Below are 20,585 nucleotides of genomic sequence, written 5' to 3' on the forward strand. Positions count from 1 at the left end.
GACAGAAAAACCATGACTGAGTTGTGGGTTGGTATATGTGTATGTGTAAAGATACATAGATTACATATATGTACATTTATTATAAAGAATTATATATATATATACATGTATAATAGATACATATATTATATGTATGATAAGGAATTATATTATTACATATTTATTATAAGGAATTGGCTTATGTGATTATGGAGGTGGGCAAGTTCCAAGATCTGTAGGGTGAGTCGTCCAGCTGGAAACCCAGGAGAGCCAATGGTATAGTTCACCTATGAAGGTCACAAGAAGACCTGATGTCCCAATTCAAAAGCAGTCAGACAGAAAAGAATTCTCTTTACTCCCAGGAGAATCAGACTTTTTATTCTCCTCGGGCCTTCAACTGACTGTATGAGGCTCACCTATGTGTGGGAGACTTCTCTGCTTTATTCAGTCGATTGACTTCAATGTCAATCTCATCCAAAAACATTCTCATGGAAACACCCAGACTAATGTTTAACCAAATATCTGGGCACCCCATGGCCTAGTCAATTTGACACATAATATTAGCCATCATAGTCCCAAGATTCTATGCTGTCTTTGACTCTCTAAACAGAATCTTCTCAAGACCTTCAGCTTACCACATGACCACTTACTCTCCTTACTTGTCATCAGAGCTTGGAGAAGTGGCAAGAAGGGTTATCTGCAGTCTATTTGGGAGAAGGAGGTGGGGGCATAGATAGCATCACTGATAGCATCTCAGACTCTGGATAGGACTTCACAAGCAGAAATCTGAATGTTAACCATTCTGTCATAGCATTTCAAATACACCCCTTTCTCCTGAAGTATTTTAAACAGCATGCCATTAAACCATGGAACTTGTGACTGGTTGGACTCCAAAGTCATTCAGTGGTGCAGGAAATCATTTCCATTGTGACACCCTGGAGTTAGGACGTGGAGTTAGACCAACTCAGGTGAACCCTTTGCATTTTATCATGAAATATATTCTCCTGAGTACTTTTGTATTCAAGTATGACCAGGAATTTTGGGGCATAGCTGACCAAACGTATCTGTGTCCACAAGGGGGCTTCATTTTCCTGTTTTTCAACTTTGGCTTTCAGTACTGTACATTTTGTTTTGTTGTTGTCTTTTATACCCAGAATAGAACCATTCGTTTGTTTCTGATAAGTACTTGTCATCACTAAAAAAAGCTTTGAGAGCTTGGGACAGTGGAAGAATTAGGGCAGCAAAGCCTGAGATTTTGACTGAAGGCCTAGAAGGGTCGGATAGTGGGATGGTAACTTTAGAAACACTTCACATCCCTCACATGAAGCTCAAAACAGAGGTCTGGGTTTTTAAACATTAGGATCATAATTAGGATTATCCTGGATTGTAATTAGGTCTCTAAATTCCACTGGCCTTCTGTTTAATTTAAAGGTGAATTTAAAAAAATGTATTCCAATAAATGCGTTAAAATTTTTTTTAGATGTGACTATTTTACCAACGACCGGGCACTAAATCGAGCCTCACCCAAAGCAGTGGGGCTGTGAACTGAGCTAAATTTGGTTTGAGTGGAAATGAAGACCTGAAGTTACCAGGTCTTGTTTTGAGTGGCAGGTTTTCCACTTGTTTTGAAAGATGGTATATTACAGAGGCAAGAGGGGGCAAAAGGAGAGTAGCATGGGAGAGTAGCCACAGTGGAAAACATGCTTCATCCAGCTTCTGTATGCACAGTCCTGGAAAAAATGAGTATCTACGAGTCACAGGAAGAGAATGGCAGTGCATTTCCAAACCAGCTTATGTTCCTAAAGAAAGGAGAATAAGACACGTGGGTGGATTTTAAAGTGTAAAAAGTGAAAAAGTAGAGTCAGCGGCCTTGGAATTTTGTTAAATAGTCCAATTGTATATTTTAGAGACACTGGCGGCTTTCCGTGATGAACTGAAGACCAAAGCCTTATCATTTGAACATTAGGCTGATCAGCAATCCTGAGAGCGATTAAAAAAACTGATGTCCTTAGAGTTTAGGGCTGAAAAGTCCTCAGTGGGCATATTCCCAAAGCCAAGATGTAAGAGCATCCATTGACAGTACAATCATGAAACAAATGAACTATGCACCCCAAATTATGGAGAGATGCTGTGGAATTAAAGAAAAGCTGAAGTTCATGTTATAGAAGGGCTCCAGTAATGGTAATCATGACACTCCAAATGATTTTTAAGTAATGTTAAAAAAAAAAAACGTATTCTATCTTTAGAACCAACTCTGATGAAGGATATGGATAATGTAAAGCTAATGTTTATTGAATTCTTACTATGCGCCAGGTGAAGCTTATTGTAAGTACTTTATATAACTCAAATCACTCATTATCTGTAATAATTCTATCATTCCCAGCTTACTAATGAGGCAATTAAGGCAGAGGGAAATTAAGAAACGTGCCCAAGGTTACATAGCTGAAATGGTGTATCATGCCTCATATGAAAATGTAGGATCATGTATTTCCTGACATCCCTTTCTCAAATTCTATTTAAATCGTTATTAGATAATGAGTGGGAATGAATTAAGATATTTCACCAGCTCCCTACACTACCAAGGAAAGCAGCCCCTTAGACCAGAGAGATATCTTTTAAATCACTTAGGATTGAATTTTTAAACAAGTTGGTAACAAGCATAGATGATAAGGCTCTAGAGAGGGAGCAAAGAATGACGTAAGCTTGAAAGTATGCATAGCGTTTCTATAGGGAAGACATTTATAAATACAGATAGAAATATGAAATTTTAGTTAGCGATAATGCCACCCATTTTTAGTGTTAGTGGAATACCATGTGACTGCGTGGTTATAGAAACTCAAGACAGCCTCGTTCCATCAAATGTGATTCAATGTCTAAATATATATTTTCAACTCAACATGTTCACGGCTGAATTCCTGATCTTACTTCCCAAATCCACCCTATCTGCAGATCTCCTCATTTCAGTTGATGATCATTCTGTCCTTCTGGGTTTTGAGGCCCAAACCAGGGAGTCGTTCTTTCATTCTTCCACCTCTCCTTCTTCCACGCCTCACCGCATCTGATTCATCGGAAACCCTGTTGGCTCCTTCTTCAACATGCACCTAGAATTTGACCACTTCTTACCACCTCAACCACTTCTGGCCACTCTGTTCTCTCATCCCTCTCTGGGACTATTACAGTCACCTGCTAAGTGGTCTCTCTGCTTCTACCCCTGCCTTCCCATGGTCTATTCTTGACACAGAAGCCCAGTTACTCCTCACCTAAAGCCCTACGATGATTCCCCATTGCACTCAAGTAAAAGCCAAAGTTCTTACAGTGGCCATCAAGACGCTGCAGGATTTGACCTTCCACTACGTTCTTGACTCCTCTTCTTGTCTTCTTCATCTCACTTGTTCTTCTCCTGCCATACTGACCTCCTTGCTGCTCCTCATACAGCTGAAGCTTGCTCCTACCTTTGGGCTGTTCCCTCTGCCTGGATGTTCTTTCCCCAGATATCCACATGGCTCCTCCTTCACTTCCTTCCAGTTTTCCTCAAATGAGCCTCCTATTTAACATTCTCCCACTTCTGAGCCCCTCATTTTGCTCTATTTCACTTTTTTTTTCACAGTGCCAGGGAACTCCTAACAGTCCACGTTGTTCATTTCTTTATTAGGACTGTTGTTTCTTCCCCGTATCCCTTCATCCCCTCCTGCTGGAATGTAGGCTTCATGAGGATGGGACTCTGTCTCTTTTACTGATGAATTGTAAGCACCCAGAACATTGCCTGGAACATGGTAGATGCTCAATTAATGGTGAATTGTGGAACGAAGGTATTTAGGCAAGGTAAATATATCTTAAATGTAATTGGAAAATAGAGACTATTACTCAAAAATAATTGTAGATGAGCTACCCGCACAGCAAACATTGCAAGGCCATAGGCACCAGGTATGTGTTTTCCTGCAAGACAGGTAAGATAAAGGAAAATGTTTTCAGTGTGCAATGTGTGTTTTCCCTCAAATATTTAAGATCTGGTGAAATCATTCGCCTCTTAAAATAATAAATAGAAATCCTTAAATCAACCTCATGAAGTAGGTTCTAGGATTTTCTAAAATTCCGTGTGGAATCTTTGCATATGCTTCCGTCCTTAGCATATGCCAAGCGTACAGAAGGAGCTTAGCAGCCATCAACTTTTATTGTTATTATACTTTATGTAAGTAAATGTGCACTTTAAACAATTAATTTTGAATAAATAATTACAAATGCTATTTTTTAATTGGGACTTCATAAACCTCATAAATTCAACAAGCACTACAGCACGTCCTGTATTTCATCAGGTATTTAATTATATGTCTGTTTTGAATTAAGAATCCTCATAGTTTAAAAGCTGTAGTGAATTGCTTTCGTTTTTTTTTTTAATCGTTATTTATTTTTGAGAGAGACAGACCTTGAGTGGGGGAGGGTCAGAGAGAGAGGGAGACACAGAATCCAAAGCAGGCTCCAGGCTCCGAGCTGTCAGCACAGAGCCCGACACGGGGCTCGAACTCAGGAACGGCGAGATCATGACCTGAGCCGATACTGGACGCTTTAACTGACTGAGCCACCCAGGGGCCCCTGAATTGCTTTAGTTTTTCAATCTTTGTGCAAGAAGCCAGAGTAGCATAGCTATCTAGTTTACTTGTGGGACGTGACTGGAACTGGTCTTTGCAAGATCTGTGCTTCTCTTCTTTTTAAGGTATGGGCGAATTCTGTCACCGAGATTACCAGTGAGGACCTCTGTGCGGAAGATGAGGACTCCTCCCCACAGGACCTCATCTACTGGGTCAGTCCACCCAGCAACGGGCATTTGGCTCTCAAGTCCTTTCCTGGCCAAAGCATCCAGAACTTCACCCAGGCTCAAATTAACAAGGGCCTGGTAGTGTTTGTACACACTGGTATGTCATAGAAACGATGTGAAATTAAAATATGTTTCCATCAGAGGCTAACATGAGAGTCAAACTTAGCAGTTGCTGACTGAAAACCACAAGCCATCCAAAAACCCTGTAATTTTTTTTTTAAGTGGCACATTTTTGTAAGGCTAATGATAGCAAACATCAGAGAGCACCTATAACTCACACATGGCTTACTCACATGGTCATGTAAGGTCGATGCTCAAATATAACGTTCTCAGAGAGCCTTTTCCTGACCGCCCATTAAAAGAGCATCTAGTCTTTGTCCCTCCCCCTCCCTTACTGACTTCCTGACATGATAGTAGAGAGTGCTTTGTTTATTTGTTTGTTGTCTGTCTTCCGCACGAGAGTGCAAACATTTGTTGAAAGAATGAAATATTGAATACCTATTATGTGCCGAGTAATGATCCTTATGTTAGAGATACATTAATGAACAAAACAAACATTAAATAGGTGAACACGTGAATAAACTAATGAGTGACTATAACTGTAATTCTAAAAGACTCTGACATTAAAAGCCTTTTTTTTTTCCTTCCTTCTGTTAATCAATAAGCCAGACAGTCACTGTAAATCTGCAGAAGGGGTGATCCAGCCTGGTTTTGTTTCCAGGCTGCCCTTGTCACTGGACAGAGGGGGGAATGAGCCCATTCCCAGCCTGTAGGAATGAATGGGAAGGTGTATGATCCAGGGGGCATGATGGGAAAGCTGGCAGTCAAACCTGGTCAGCCATTTTTATTAACTTCTTTGAAAATATAGTAGAGAAAATAAAGTTAAAAAAATCTTCTAAATTCAAATATAGTAATTTCCTAATCTTTGCAGTTAACGGAAAGAATCCCCAAATAATCTGAAAATAATTTATTATGTGAGCGCTCTCAACTAGCAGTTCCAAACCCGTAGCCTGAGGACCTCTAGGGTTAATTTTATTGCAACAAGATACTAAATCTACCACATACGGACGAAAGCATTGTTCCTAGACTGGATGATCTTTTCCATGTATGCGTGTTCTCATTTTTTAAATGTGTGCAGATGTGCTGATTAATAAGATACAATTCATTTAAATAGGCACTGAATTAATAGGAAGTTTCCGCCAACGATGTGTGGTTTTGATTAGATACTGACAATCTGAGTATTATTAGACGAGGGCCTAGAAATGTTTTTATTTTTCGAAAAGATTATCATATTTTCAAAATCCGGAGAACTGTTCTAGCGACTCCCCCAAGGGAAGTTTCCGATTCCTACAACTATGTAGTTTGCAATGAAAAGGAATCATTGACTCTCTGGCCCTTGCTGGCACCACAGGAAGTGTGGTCACATGACCCACTTCATTTACTCTGCAGAAGTTCTCTGAGCCATGCGAGGTAGTGACCCCATTTTAGAGATGAAGAAACTGAAGCTCAGAAAGATGTAAGTTGATCTGACCATAAAGGTGGGCTTTCTCCACTCTCTGCCACCCCACTGGAGGCCAGAGTCAGTTGAAGAACTACAGTGATTATTTGCAGTGAAGGACTAAAATGAAAATTAGCGCTCTGGACTCATTTTAATTGTCAACTACCAGGTCCGTGTTCGCTTTTGGCTGGTAAGGGAAATAATTTCTCCTAAAAAAGCAAGAAGGACAGTTAAGGCAAGCTCTTTGAAAGTCAATCCATTCCATCTTCTAAACGGCTGCAGAGGCAGTGATGACCCTCAAAGTGGCTGGAGCCCAGCTGCAGGGGGGGCTGTTGCTGAGACCAGCTGGTCCCCTCAGCTACATCTGTCCATCATCGACCCCACACACAGGCTTAGGTTTAATTAGTCCCTCTTAGCATTTATATTTGCAAAGTGCTCTGCCATTAACCCAATTCATTTTTCACATAACAACCTAAGTAGGTTGATAAAGGCATGACGTGGGAGGCTAAGTGATTTCAGACTGCCCTTTGCAAAGTACTGTCAGAAAGATCTGAGGTTGTACAACAGAAAATCTATAGGTCACCCCTACGCTCACGTTTCTGTCCTTTCCTCTTTTTGGCCATAGTGTGATGGTTAGAGCATTCCCAATGTATCATTCTAGTATTCATTTTGATAGAATTCCTTTTGATTCCATTCCCACTTTGTTTCTGGATTCGTGAAATGTTGAAAGTGCCTAGTGGCAGAAAGCATTCTCTCCCTAATTTCATGTTCCATTAAATACAACTCTCGAAGTGCTATTTCTAGTGAAAACAAGCAAGCCAGAAAACAAACAAATAAAATTTGATTGTGGGTCCCTGTTTTAAATTAGGCAGACTCAGAATTTTCTCTCTCTCTCTCTTTTTTAAACTATGACTCTTGAGTGTATTGGGAACTTTTATAAAGTCTGTAACCTTTTTTTGTGAGGAGTCAGAATTCTGGGTTTGCATAGATAACAGAAACTCGAGAGGCTGGCAGGCCATCGACCAGCTCTTTATTAAATTGTGTTATTAAGGGAGTACTTGTACGTAACTGCAGAGTCTGACCCTGCCTCCTTTTTCCTTGCCACATGTCCCTGAGGGCAACAAAGGGGACATTTCTACCCATTACATGATGCAAAGACCCGTGGGCCTCCAGATTTACTGCTGGCTGAACATTTTCAAAGGGTGATGGGAATGCGAACATCAGGCTGTCTACATTGTGAGCTTGCCTGGTGCTTTGTGAGTCAGACTGGTAAAGCGCTCCTGGGGACGGGATCGATAGGGGGCCTGTCTCAATTTCTGTAACACACACAAGTTAATTTATAACTTTATTGATAGCACTAATCCTTAGAAGTGTGGGAGTACCTTTCTCCTCTTGGAGGAATATAACAAAAGCCGGGCCTGGATCACCTTCCCCACTTTTTGCCACCTTAGCAGAAAACAGCTAGTTTGAGTTCAGTGAATAATTAGAAATTATTTGGAGGGAGGGACTAAGTGTTATTTACTACCCCCTAGTTTTGACTTTAGTATTATTAAGTAAGCATTATCAATATTTCAGAAACTGCTTGTGTGTGTGTGTGTGTGTGTGTGTGTGCATGTACATGTGTGCAGCATGCAGACATTACTTTTGGTGGCGTAAACTGATGCCAAGATAATAAAATGCAGGTGATGAATATGTTTAAAAGATTTTTTTTTAATTTCTTGGAGGTAACATCTTTGCTTTCTCTTATTAGGTCATGGCGGGGAGGAGAAATATGCATTTTAGACCTTTATTACTGTTCTTTTAACTTCACATTTTGGCAACATTTGGTTTGCTGAGCTCAGTGACTCTATGCACACATTCTTCCGTTGATAGGGGGTGCTTGGCAGTGGGATCAGGTGGGAGACAGGGTGAAAGGGGGTGGCTTTTGCAGAACAACCAAAGTGACCAAGGCGTAATTCTTCTTTTGAAGGAGCCATGTCAGGAGGCTTTAACTTTCAGGTTACTGATGGTTTGAACTTTGCACCGCGACAAATATTTAGCATCACCGCTCGAGCCCTGACCATTAGCTTAGAAGTAAACCGAGGATTGAGCATCTTTCCAGGTAAGATTTTAACTTGAGTGCATTTGGGGGTAAGTGGTTTTCAATTTATTTAGAAAGGTCTACCTGCAAGGAAGAAGTGCCATCATTTACCATCGAGTGATACCAACAACAGTTATAAAGTCACGGAAAGAATTCTGTCTTTGCAGGAACTCAGCAGAAACTAGGCTGGCTCTGTCCACCCCTTCTCTCTTTCCCTTCTCCTGCTCCTCAGAGAAGATGTGCCGGTGAAGGGCAGTGGGAGACCAGAGTCCCTGAAAGAGTCATGACGCACGTGCACTTTTTCCCTACTCCCTCCGTAGGGTCCTTGACAAAGCAAGGGGGGCCAGGCTCTGCAGTGACCGTCTGAATCTTGGATTTCCTTTTTCTAAATATAAAAACCCTATGCATCAGAGGGCTGTGAGGGATTCCATTGAGTGCTGGCTTCAGGGCCCTGAAGCCTCTGGACTGCTATTTGCCAAGAATCTCGGCTTGGCGGAGATGGAAAAATCAAAGTGCACATCTCTGGCTCAATACCCTTATTGCGGAGATAGGGAAAGATTTGCCCAATGGCAGAGGTGATAAAAAAGAAGAACAAATATTTAAACTTGCTATTTAAAAAGAATGCACTGAGGGAGACCAAACAGAAAACAGTTAAATTTATATTACAGTTTAAAAAAACAAAACCAAAAACGTGCACAGTGACTTGTTTACGTGGTGTGTGTTACCAGTAAAACATAGATGGAGAAAGATATTAATCATTTCATTAATTATGGTTATTCTATAGTCACTTTAGCCGGTTGTTCTCAACCAGGAAGCTTTTAAAAATAGCAGTGCCTCAGGGTGCCTGGGTGGCTCGGGCAGTTAAGCATCAGATTTCGGCTCAGGTCATGATGTCACAGCCGGTGAGTTCGAGGCCTGCGTCAGACTCTGTGTTGATGGCACAGAGCCTGGAGCTGCTTTGGATTCTGTGTCTCCCTCTCTCTCTCTGCCCCTCCCTTGCTCACACTCTGTCTCTCTCTCTCTGTCTCTCTCTCTCAAAAATAAATAATAAAACATTAAGAAAAAAAATTTAAAAACATAGCAGTGCCTGGGCCTTACTTTATACCCCTTATACTGGAGTGTCTGCGATAGGAACGGCCATCGTTATGTTTTCTAAGTTCCAGGTGGTTCTGAAGCACAGCCAGGATTGAGATCCGTGGGGCTAGGCACTGTTCTAATCTTTGAGTCCTTACATCCATGTGAGGTAGATGATATATTTACAGGGGACCTGGCAGGATTTGTGGCTTACAGAGACAATGTGATTTAGCTGTGCCACCAATAAATGGGGGATAAAACTCGCATACTTCTAAGGGAAACCTAGGGAAAAGTCACAGTAACTTCAACAAAAACACAGTTTTTTAAGAGAAATAATTGAAAGTTTTAGTCGCCTCAGCATTTGAGCTCCTGAAAAGAAACCTTATTAAAGTCCAGTTAAAGATACCTTGACCCAAATTCTTTTATTCCCCAAACGGTTTTATGTCCCATAATTTTTCTCTGGGAATAACTGTGATGTTTTCATCGATTTTTTTCAAGGCAATTCGGCTGGCATTTAGTGTTTAAAAATAAGCAAACTAGGAATCTGAAAATGTAATAATTTACCAAAAAAAAAAAAAAAAAAGTTCTGAAATCAGAGTAAATCTGGTTGCCGCAAAAGACTAAATACTCTTCATCTATTCTGGCTAAACTCTGGTTTAGTAATTGATGACAGTTGTGTTAGCCTACAGGGGAGTTAAAGCCACCACAGCTTAGAAAGTTTTGGGTTTCTGACGCCTGTTTTACTGAATATTAGTTTAGCAAGAAAAATACGTGAAAGTGGACCAAATTGTCACTTTTGTGGAATTATGCAAAACATGTAGTTTTCATAGCCCTCTGTGTAATATCTGGGCTCAGCCGGGAGTAACTGACTCTTTTCCCTTTCCAATGTGGCCTGCCCCCATCCTGACACGGCCTCCCTGTGTCTGAGAACCCCACACCGGACCTTGTGCATTCTTCCTACATCCCAACAGAAGCGGCTCCATTTTCCAAGCTTCCCCCTAGCTAGCACCGAAAGTCTGCTATTGGTTTCCGAGTCGCCCCCCATCCCCAGATTGTGATTCGTTTCCAACTCCCAGCTCCTGGCCAGTAGGAAGGAAGTTGAAGTTTCACGTACATTTCCATTAGGTGGCTATGTCTGATAAAATCTCCACTTGGGTGGGTGTGGAAATGACAAGTGCAGAGTCCCAGATTTACGAGTTGGGACGGACCTGACGGGTCAATTGGTCCAGCTGTTCTTGGTGTTTTTCCTATCCTAACGTCCCGAGTGGTGCGGGCCCCTCTCGGATCTAGTGTGGGCGTGGTTCAGATGACCACACCTCCTCCTTTCTCTAGGGACGCAAGTGAGCCTTGCTCAGTCGGCTTCTCCACTAGCCACTGAAGGATGTTGGTCTCTGCTGCTGTGTGAAGGTATTGGGGAATGATGATAGATGCCCCACTCTTCCTCTTCCCTCAGGACACCCCTCATCATGACAGGTGCTGCTGAGAACAGGCTCTAAGTGACCTCTGCCTCCCTCATCTATTAGCCAGTACTTTGGCTGAAAGGGAAGGGAGGCACTCCATGCCCCCCTTCCAATGTGACTCCAGGTGTCAGCTGTCAGCTACTGCTGCTCTTGTCAGACTCCAGTTGACCTATAGGTTCTAAAATATCAGGGAAATTCTAATGCTTTTTATAGAACTATAGATTTTATAAAACCATAATAGCAGGAAATCTATTCTTGTTATAGAATGGACATTCAGATACTATCACTACCTGTGTTTTTACTGTGCTTTTCATCTTTATCTACTACAGTGGATTGTTTTAAGGATTTAAATGAAAGAATGTCTATAAAAGGAAGTTGCATCACCCCTATTTGGCATGATGCAATGTTGATAAAAAAAACATTGGTGCTCAGGCAGTTTCAGAGTCACAGAACTAATAGGAATCATAAGCCCAAGACCGAGTGCCAACTCTCAACCCCAAATCTTGTGCTGGAATCATGGCAGCTTTTCTCCTTTCTGTGCGTGACTGTGTTCCAGGGCTGTGTCCATTTTAGAACAGCAGTTCTCCGAGAACGAGGTCATCATGGAGGCTCTTTATTTTGTCTCCACGATATATCATTGGTGGATTGACATACACAATCAGGAGAATATGCACAGCAATTTAGTAATGGCGATGATGATGTAGAAATTTTGTGTGTTTTGCTCCCTTCGAGTAAGGAAATACGGCAACCCAGCATCAGTTAACTATTTTTTTTTTTTTTTTTTTTTTACTTACACTAGTCCCCATACCAGTTGGACTTTGACCACCAGCCTGGCAGACTTTGGCCATGCTATTTTGCCTTCCTTGTGGACTCAGTCTTAAAAAGTGGCCCTGACTTGAGACCTGTAAGAATTTGTAGGATGAGCCAAAATACTTGTAGGAGTACTTAATGGGTGACTATTTTAAGGTTAACCATAGCTTCTGTGCCCTGCCTAGTTTGAAAGGCATTTTTTAACTCAGTTATTTTAAAGTAGGACGGACTGCAGTTCTAAATGACCTCTTTTTGTGTATGAATGAAGAAAAAACATCTACTCAATGGATATTTTAATTTTGTTATTTTGTGTATGTATATGTATAGATAAATACTCATACACACATACACACATGTTCTATTTCTTCCTGCAAAATTTATTCCCCAGAAAATTTTATAATTTTATAACCAGTTTCTCACCTTGAATGCTACTATCGAATGTGTTTGTTTTTCTTCAGTTGTGACATGTTAGAACATATTGTGACCTCAGGACCTAGTTTTTCTGCATATGCAAATGGCACTTGGCTCTTTTACAAAGAGTGTTGGGGAGGGGTTGACTTGGAGAGTTTTTTCAAACGAGTCTAGAATATAAGCTTACACAGTAGCTGATCAGTGAAGGGTATTCATAGCAGACTGTGTTACTTCAATCCCCTTGGGGTTCAGTCATGCTACAGAGGGAATCACATCTCACCAACGGGCCATCTGTCCTTTGAGGTGGGAATTGAGGGAGAGAAGAAAGCAGAAAGAAATCACACTGTGTTGCTAGAGTTTGGAGCAGAGATTCCTAAAAACCTTTTAGTCAGCTAGTCTTGCAACACTGATTTGAATATTGTAAGACTTAGTGGGAGATAATCCAGAAGTGTAAGAAGATTGTCAATTCTCAAGGAAAAAAATTAAAGGCTTACTAATTGGTGAACTAAGAGACTTAGACTTAAGAGTACACTAACCATGCATAGCATATGCTAAGGGTCCAGTGAGTAAGCGACCACTGGGTAAGCGACATGAGTTCAGGGGAGGGAAATCTCCCACAGACTGCAATAGTCAGGGGGAGCTCTTTGACCAGACAGGTCCTGAGCTGTCCCTTCAGAATAAGTGCATTTCAGTGAATGGCAACAAAGAGGGGTGAGCATACCAGAGAGCCCAGCATGGCTGTGGAGGAGAAGACCAGGGAAGAGGTTTGGCACGATGTGTTCGGAAAGTGGAGAGGAGAATCTGTTGGATTTGTTGAGTGATTCGTCACATTTCCTAACTCAGTTATCAGTCCAGCACTGAGCTTAAAGTAGTATGGTATAGACAATATAGTGTCAATTTTAAAAATATTCATTTCGGAGTAAGTGAGACCTACATTTGGCTATTAGGCAAATTGCTTAACCTCTCTGACACTTTTTATCCCTTCTTAGTGAGGAAAAAAAAATCTGTATTTCTTGGGATTGTCATGATATCCACAAGGAATGGCAGGACTGTGTCTGTGCTGTTTCCTAGTACATCTCTACCCCTTATGTAGAGGTTGTCATGTGCGAGGCACTTGCTAATGTCTGTTGAAGAAATGAGCAAAGCCTTCTAGCCTCATGACCAGGAAACTCTGGCTGTTATGGAGGTGGTTGTTTTTCGTGAAACAAACACAATAGGATATAAGTATGTTTGAGAAATGCTGTATTTAAGAGAAGGATAAAGTAGATTTCTTTACTGGGAGACTCAGAGTCTTTCACATGCAGATTTGCTTTTCAAATTTCTAAGAGGTGCATATGGAATGAGGGCTAGCCAAACAGATATGGTCATGAGCCTTTTATTGCCACACTTCTTTTTTTTTAATTTTTTTTTAACGTTTATTTATTTTTGGGACAGAGAGAGACAGAGCATGAACGGGGGAGGGGCAGAGAGAGAGGGAGACACAGAATCGAAAACAGGCTCCAGGCTCTGAGCCATCAGCCCAGAGCCCGACGCGGGGCTCGAACTCACGGACCGCGAGATCGTGACCTGGCTGAAGTCGGACGCTTAACCGACTGCGCCACCCAGGCACCCCTATTGCCACACTTCTTATAGGATGGTCACTCTATGGAATATACAGGTAGGTAGGACCTTAGAGAAATCCTTCCCAAATTAAGTGCCTGGAGTTCACTGATGATATCAGTCCTTGCCATAAAACAAGGTGGGGTGAGGGGAAAATGGTGTTTGGCTTTCTGTGAATTGGGCTGGACTAGAAAAGATGCTCATCAGTCAGTTACAACATGGAGCCAGCTAGTCTTGCTGACTGAGCATGCCCAGGATGGCTGCTGAATAGGAATTAAACCCTAGAAACCCTTCAGGGTTAGGCAGCTGGACAAGGGAATGAGGACTGATGTACCGTGGCTGAGAGAAAAGCGCTCTCGGTCTGGAGCATCTCTGGTGGGTCTTCTCCCCAAAAAGGTTAAGACATAAAAGGTTATGATACTGTTTTAAAGAAAGAATCCCTCCTATCCACCACTACCTGCCAAAGGTAGCCCTGGAGGTGAAGGAATAAGTGAAAAGTTAGAGTCCTTTATAAGAAGGAGATAATTAAGAAGGCACAGTGGGATGGATGCCTGAGTGGCTCAGTTGGTTAAGTGTCCAACTCTTGATTTCGGCTCGGGTCATGATCTCACAATTCGTGAGGTTGAGCCCCGCGTAGGGCTCTGCGCTGACAGTGCGGAGCCTGCTGGGGGCTCTCTCTCTCTCTCCCTCTCTCTCTCTCCTATCTTGATCACATGCTCTCTCTCTTTCAAAATGAATAAATAAGCATTGGAAAAAAAAAGAAGGCTCAGTGGGGAAAAGGTCCAAAGAAAAGCTGAAGATAGAGAACTTTGGGTACCCAGAGACTGCACACATAAAAACACAATCCACCTGACAGAATGAGGGAACCCTATGTTGGCAGGTAACAAAGAATGGGCCATAGTTGACTTCGTGTAACACTGACTATTGGCCACCCCTGGCAACCTCAGATCCTGGGCCCCCAGCTCCAGAAGCTGGAAGACGGCAGTGTCTGCAAAAATTTCAGCAGCAAAGAAGTAAGAGAAATGTGGGAGGCAGTTACAAGCATCACATGAGTATTTTGGGGTAACTGCCAAAATTGTGCCAAGGGAGTCCTGAACCCAGGCCTGAACTGTGTCCCTGAGGCTGACATTGGCAGACACTCCTGCCTCACCCCTAGAATCCCAGGACCCAGTACCCAGCCCAGGGGCTCAGACATTTTGTTTTGTTTTATTTTGTTCTGTTTTTCAGATCTACAGAGAGGTATACTTAACAAATTTTTAAGCTAGCCAAAGTATGCAAAATGATGATTTGATATACCCATACATTGTGAAAGGATTATTCCCCCCATCAAGTTAATTAACAAATCTATCACCTCATATATTTATCTTTCTTCTTCTTCTTCTTCTTCTTCTTCTGGTGAGAACATTTAAGTTCTACTGTCTTAGCAAGCTTCAATTATACAGTATATTGCTATCAACTGTAGTCACTGTGTCATACTTTAGATCCTCAGACCCTATTCATTTCATAACTGAACGTTTGTATTGATTATCAACCTCTTCTTATATTTTCCATCCCCTGGCAACCACATTTCCACTCTCTGTTTCAATAAGCTCAACTGGTTTTTTTTCCCAATATATATATATATATATATATATATATATATATATTTTTTTTTTTTTGTAGGTAAGTGATAACATATAGTATTTGTCTTTCTTTCTCTGGCTTATTTCCCTTAGCATAATGCTCTCAGCTACATCCATGTTGCTGCAAATGACAGAATTTCATTCTCTTTAATTTTTTTAAATTTTTATTTATTTTTGAGAGAGAGACAGAGAGACAGAGAGACAGAGAGACAGAGCATGAATGGGGGAGGGGCAGAGAGAGAGGGGGACACAGAATCTGAAGCAGGCTCCAGGCTCTGAGCTGTCAGCCCAGAGCCAGATGCGGGGCTTGAACTCAGCTGTGAGATCATGACCTGAGCTGAAGTCGGATGCTTAACCAACTGAGCCAACCAGGCACCCCCAGAATTTCATTGTATTTAAAGCCTGAATAATAATATATATTATATATATATGCATATATACATATAATATATATATTTGTATATATGATTTGTTTCTGCAAGATTATGGTTTTGTTTCCTTTGGATATATACCAAGTGGGATTGCTGGATCATACAGTATCGCCATTTTTAATATTTTGAGGAGCTTCATACTGTTTTCCACAGTGGCTGCACCAATCTACATTACCTCCAACAGTCCATGAGGGTTTTCTCGTCTCCACATCCTCACCAGCATTTGTTATTTCTTGTCTTTTTGATAATGGACATCCTAACAGGGGTGAGGAGATATCTCATGCAGGTTTTGATTTGCATTTCCCTGATAATTAGTGACGTTGAGCACTTTTTCATGTACCTATGGGCCAATTGTATGTCTTCTTTAGAAAATATCTATTCAGCTCCCTTGCTTATTTTTAAATTGGGCTATTTGTGGGGCGCCTGGGTGGCGCAGTCGGTTAAGCGTCCGACTTCAGCCAGGTCATGATCTCGCGGTCCGTGAGTTCGAGCCCCGCGTCAGGCTCTGGGCTGATGGCTCAGAGCCTGGAGCCTGTTTTCGATTCTGTGTCTCCCTCTCTCTCTGCCCCTCCCCCGTTCATGCTCTGTCTCTCTCTGTCCCAAAAATAAATAAACGTTGAAAAAAAATAAATAAATTGGGCTATTTGGCTTTCTTGCTATTGAGTTGTATGAGGTCCTTGTATATTTTGAATGTTAACCTCTTACCAGATACGTGGTTTCCAAATATTTTCTCCCATTCCATATGTTGCCTTTTCATTTTGCTGATGGTTTCCTTTGCTGACCACTTTTCAGCTTGATGTAGTTCCAACTTGTTTACTTTTGTTTTTGTTGCTAGGCATTTCTTAAAATGTTTATTTATTTTTGAGAGACAGAGAGAGAGAGAGAGAGAGAAAGCACAGGCGGGAGAGGACCAGGGAGAGAAGGGGACAGAGGATCCGAAGAGGGCTCTGTGATGACAGCGGAGAGCCCTGTCACAGGACTCGAACTCAAGACCCACAAGATCATGAAGTGAGCCGAAGTCGGATGCTCAACTGACTGAGCCACCGCAGGGCCTTTGTTGTTCAGCGTTTTAAAGGGAGCCTCCAAATCGAAGGCTCAGAACAAAGCTCACATGTCTAAAAATCTTACCCAAAGCCAGCTTCCCCCTTTGTTAGTTAGGTCCCACTTTTAAGAGCTTGATATGGTTTAAACACTGTAATTAGAGGCCCTTGCTTTCTAAGGCTACAATACTTGATAAGTAAAGCAAAACAGATGTCCTTCAGGAGGTTTAGTTCTTATTAGGTGGTTGACTGATGAACTTGTTTCATAAACAATTTATAAAGTGCCTACTTCAAGAGCTACCCTGCGCAAAGCATAATGCTAAGCCTTTAGCAGGGCCAAGACAGAATAGATAAGGTGAGATTCTGGGTCAGGAGGACTATGAGACTCGCCTTCAGACCTGCCACCCTGTAAGGCTGGGGACATTCCCTCCCAGTCAGTGTGAAGTAAAGGGGTATGTAGTCCAACTCTGTGCTCCCAAACTGTGGTCCACGCACCTTCTGGTCTGTGAACTGATAAGAAGAGAAAATATTTAGAATTTTGTATGCCACTCTGACCTTGCTGTGACATTTTATTGTATTTTATAAAACTATCAGTGAACAGAGGATTGGGGGAGGGGGGAAGCCCTGATCCTTCACCACAGACCATTTGAGAACCACTGCCCTACCCTGCATGTCCCAAGCCTCTCTGGGCTTTAGTTGCTACATGCGGTCACATTTGCACACAAACTCGTGTGTTCCTGGTTCTTCGTCCCTTGGTATTTGCAAAGGTCCCTCCCTCCCCACAACGTCCGTGAAGCCTGCAGGTCTGGGGTCCTCTGGAAATGTTGCACGTTTGCTCAAGAACCAGCCTCTTCCCCAGATGCCCACGGATGAACACTCCATTGAACACACACAGCCACAGGCAGGCCAGGGTGTGCCTGTCACCCCCAGGGGAGGGCACTGTCTCTTGTTCTCTCGGTGCACATAGCCAGCTCCCCCATCCTGCACTCCGAGCCACACACACTGCTATTGCCTTTTACCCTTGGGGATCAGTAAGCTGTGCAGGATCAGGCGGGGACTGGGGAGGTATGTTTCCCTCCTTCATCTCCAGCCCTAGTGGCCAATCACATCCTTAAATAGATGCCTTCGGGATCATGAGCCCCTCACAGCACAATTTCCAGTTAGAGCTGGCCAGTCCCGTGTGTCTTCCAGAATTTTCAGGGCTCTTTAAGGATCATTTTGTTATCTGGCAGCCTTCATAGGTTTCATACTTAAATGCCTGCTTTCATCTTCACTTAGGTTCCACGAAACCCCTTTCATCCGGTGACCTGAGAGCTGTGACCAATGATGCGGACAGCACAGGAAACAGAACTGTAACTTTTACGGTTATAAGTTCCCCTAGACTTGGGAGGTTGGTGCGAGTAAATTCCGACAACAGCACAGAGGATGTTTCCGTGTTTACGCAGACTCTGGTGAGTCCTGACATCCATGCAGCTGGGCAGGGCTGGGTGGCTGTGCAGGGTGGCCCCTGGCTCGCCTTCACCCTGTCAGGCCAAGCTCACGTGCCCCTTTGCCCAGGCAGTTATGCATTTCAGCCGTGCTGGTTTTCGAAACCAGACATTTAGTAGTAGCACAGGATGACACAATTGTCCGAAAACACTAAGCAAATTCAAACTCTGTGTCTAACACATAAAAAGGAATCCTTTTATCACGAAGACAGATTTTAAAGGAAGCCCAAAGCAGAGGAGCGGGAATAAATCCTGCAGGACACGTCTGGGTAACATTTATATTTAATGCGTAAAATTATCAACATTATTTAGTACTGTATTGTTAGATGTGTATATATAAATCTGTATTTAATCTGTGGCCAGAACCATCTGTTTCAAACTTCACTAGCACTTTACCACCACCACCATCCACGTACCTTTTTATTTATTTATTTATTTATTTATTTTTTCAACGTTTATTTATTTTTGGGACAGAGAGAGACAGAGCATGAATGGGGGAGGGGCAGAGAGAGAGGGAGACACAGAATCGGAAACAGGCTCCAGGCTCTGAGCCATCAGCCCAGAGCCTGACGCGGGGCTCGAACTCACGGACCGCAAGATTGTGACCTGGCTGAAGTCGGACGCTTAACCGACTGCGCCACCCAGGCGCCCCATTTTTATTTAAATGGATAAGCTTTCTTGAATATGATTCTTGCATGCTGTTCACCCTTCTTTTTCCATTCTTAAACAGTGGGTACACGGATTCGATAGCTGATTTGGCTGGAGCGTTACGTGACTAGGAAATTTAAAAAAATCTGAAGTCATGTTTAGGAGAAATAGCAAGAGTGTCCACCTTTAACCTTAGAGCCATTTCTCTCCAATGTGATATAGCCGAATTGAATCTGGCTTTTGCCTTGTAATTGCCTTTGTCCGGGATGCATGGAAGGGAGCAGATCATGAGGCAGTACAATCTCTGAATGTAGCCCTGAAAAGAGGAAGTATAAATTCTCTGGTTTACAAATGCACTCTGGAGGAAGAAAAAAAGGGTTAGGATGAACACTGCAGTGTGTGGGGAACTTAACGCATCAACACTTGCCCAGGGTCAGTTTGCATTTTAAACAATGACAGGAATGATATCAGTCCTATAAAGATGCCTTTGCTCTTGCCCTCGTTCTTTAAAAAACAAAACAAAACAAAATTTAAAAACCCTTTTTTACGGTGATCATGCCAAGCATTAATTTCCACTGGTTTTCACTGCAAATATACAATCTTTTAGCTGAATGTGGTCTAACTAGGCTTTCGTGAATATGTAGCCAGGATCCACTAGGTTATGCTGCGGTAACAACTCTCAAATGTTTTGACTGACAGTAACAAAAGTTGATTTCACGCTTATGCTGTATATGGGCTGAGAGGTGCCTACAGGTCTGCTGTGCACCTCTCCTTTATTCCAGGACCCAAGGGGAGGGGGCAGCCCCTCTCTTGGACACTGCTGTATTTGCGGCAGAGGAAAAAGAAGTGACGCTAGAAACACACAATGACTCTTAAAGTTTGTGCTCAGGTATGCCAGGTATCACTTCTGCTCACATCTCGTTGACGAAAGAGTCACATGAACAAGCCTGATGTCCGTGGGGCGGAGAAGGACAGTCCTCTCACAGAGAGCAGACCCTGGATAATTGGAAAACGACAGAACACTCTACCATAGGGGGCTAGCCTGGTAATCTGAAAGCTGTTTATGATACATTTTCCGATGAAAACAAACCACTTTCATAATCCAACACCATTATAAACAGGAATTAAAACCCCAGCCTAGTTAAAAGGCTTGAGGGCAGGCAATAAAAGTCTTGATTGATTAAAATCCAATTATTATAAGGTTTTAGTTTTCCTCTCATTATTCCTTCTTAAGAGGCAAGTGTCAAAACATATTAGCAGTGGCAGGTGTTGGCTGGAGCAAGTGAGGTGTTAGATTGGGGCTCAGGGCTATAAGGGCCCTGCCAAGGGGTGTCCGGGACCAGAGACCTTGGGCCCAACTGTTGGTCTTTCCTGTGGACACAGGGCAGGCTCATCTGGAAGCACAGCCTGGGCCGTGCCACAAGTCAGGCATGCTGAGAGAGGAGTTTCATTGTTCTTGAATGGACCAGATATGTGGCTCTTCTCAACATACAAGGTCTTTTCCTCTCCAAGCCAAGCACCCACCGTGCCAGCAGCCCGTCCTAGTGCTTTTGACTCAGAGGGCAAAGGCGAGCTCCCTTTATTGTATACAAGTCCCCAGATTGTGCATCAAGTCTTGATGCGAGTATATTCC

General features: G+C 42.5%; 1 protein-coding gene across 3 annotated transcripts in view; it reads left to right on the forward strand.

Annotated features, from left to right (window-relative positions):
- LOC122493863 (chondroitin sulfate proteoglycan 4-like) overlaps positions 1 to 20,585 on the forward strand; it is a 70,489-nt gene that overhangs the window by 31,685 nt on the left and 18,219 nt on the right. Inside the window, exons 6-9 of one of the 3 annotated variants that reach the window (XM_043598553.1) lie at positions 4,691 to 4,889; positions 8,260 to 8,391; positions 10,777 to 10,851; positions 18,096 to 18,268. In XM_043598553.1, coding sequence (XP_043454488.1) covers positions 4,691 to 4,889; positions 8,260 to 8,391; positions 10,777 to 10,851; positions 18,096 to 18,268 — 579 coding nt within the window. The remainder of the gene's footprint in view (positions 1 to 4,690; positions 4,890 to 8,259; positions 8,392 to 10,776; positions 10,852 to 18,095; positions 18,269 to 20,585) is intronic. The other 2 variants (XM_043598563.1, XM_043598571.1) reach the window with 2 other exon arrangements.

This window comes from Prionailurus bengalensis, chromosome A1, assembly GCF_016509475.1.
Source record: "Prionailurus bengalensis isolate Pbe53 chromosome A1, Fcat_Pben_1.1_paternal_pri, whole genome shotgun sequence".
Lineage (NCBI taxonomy): Eukaryota > Metazoa > Chordata > Mammalia > Carnivora > Felidae > Prionailurus > Prionailurus bengalensis.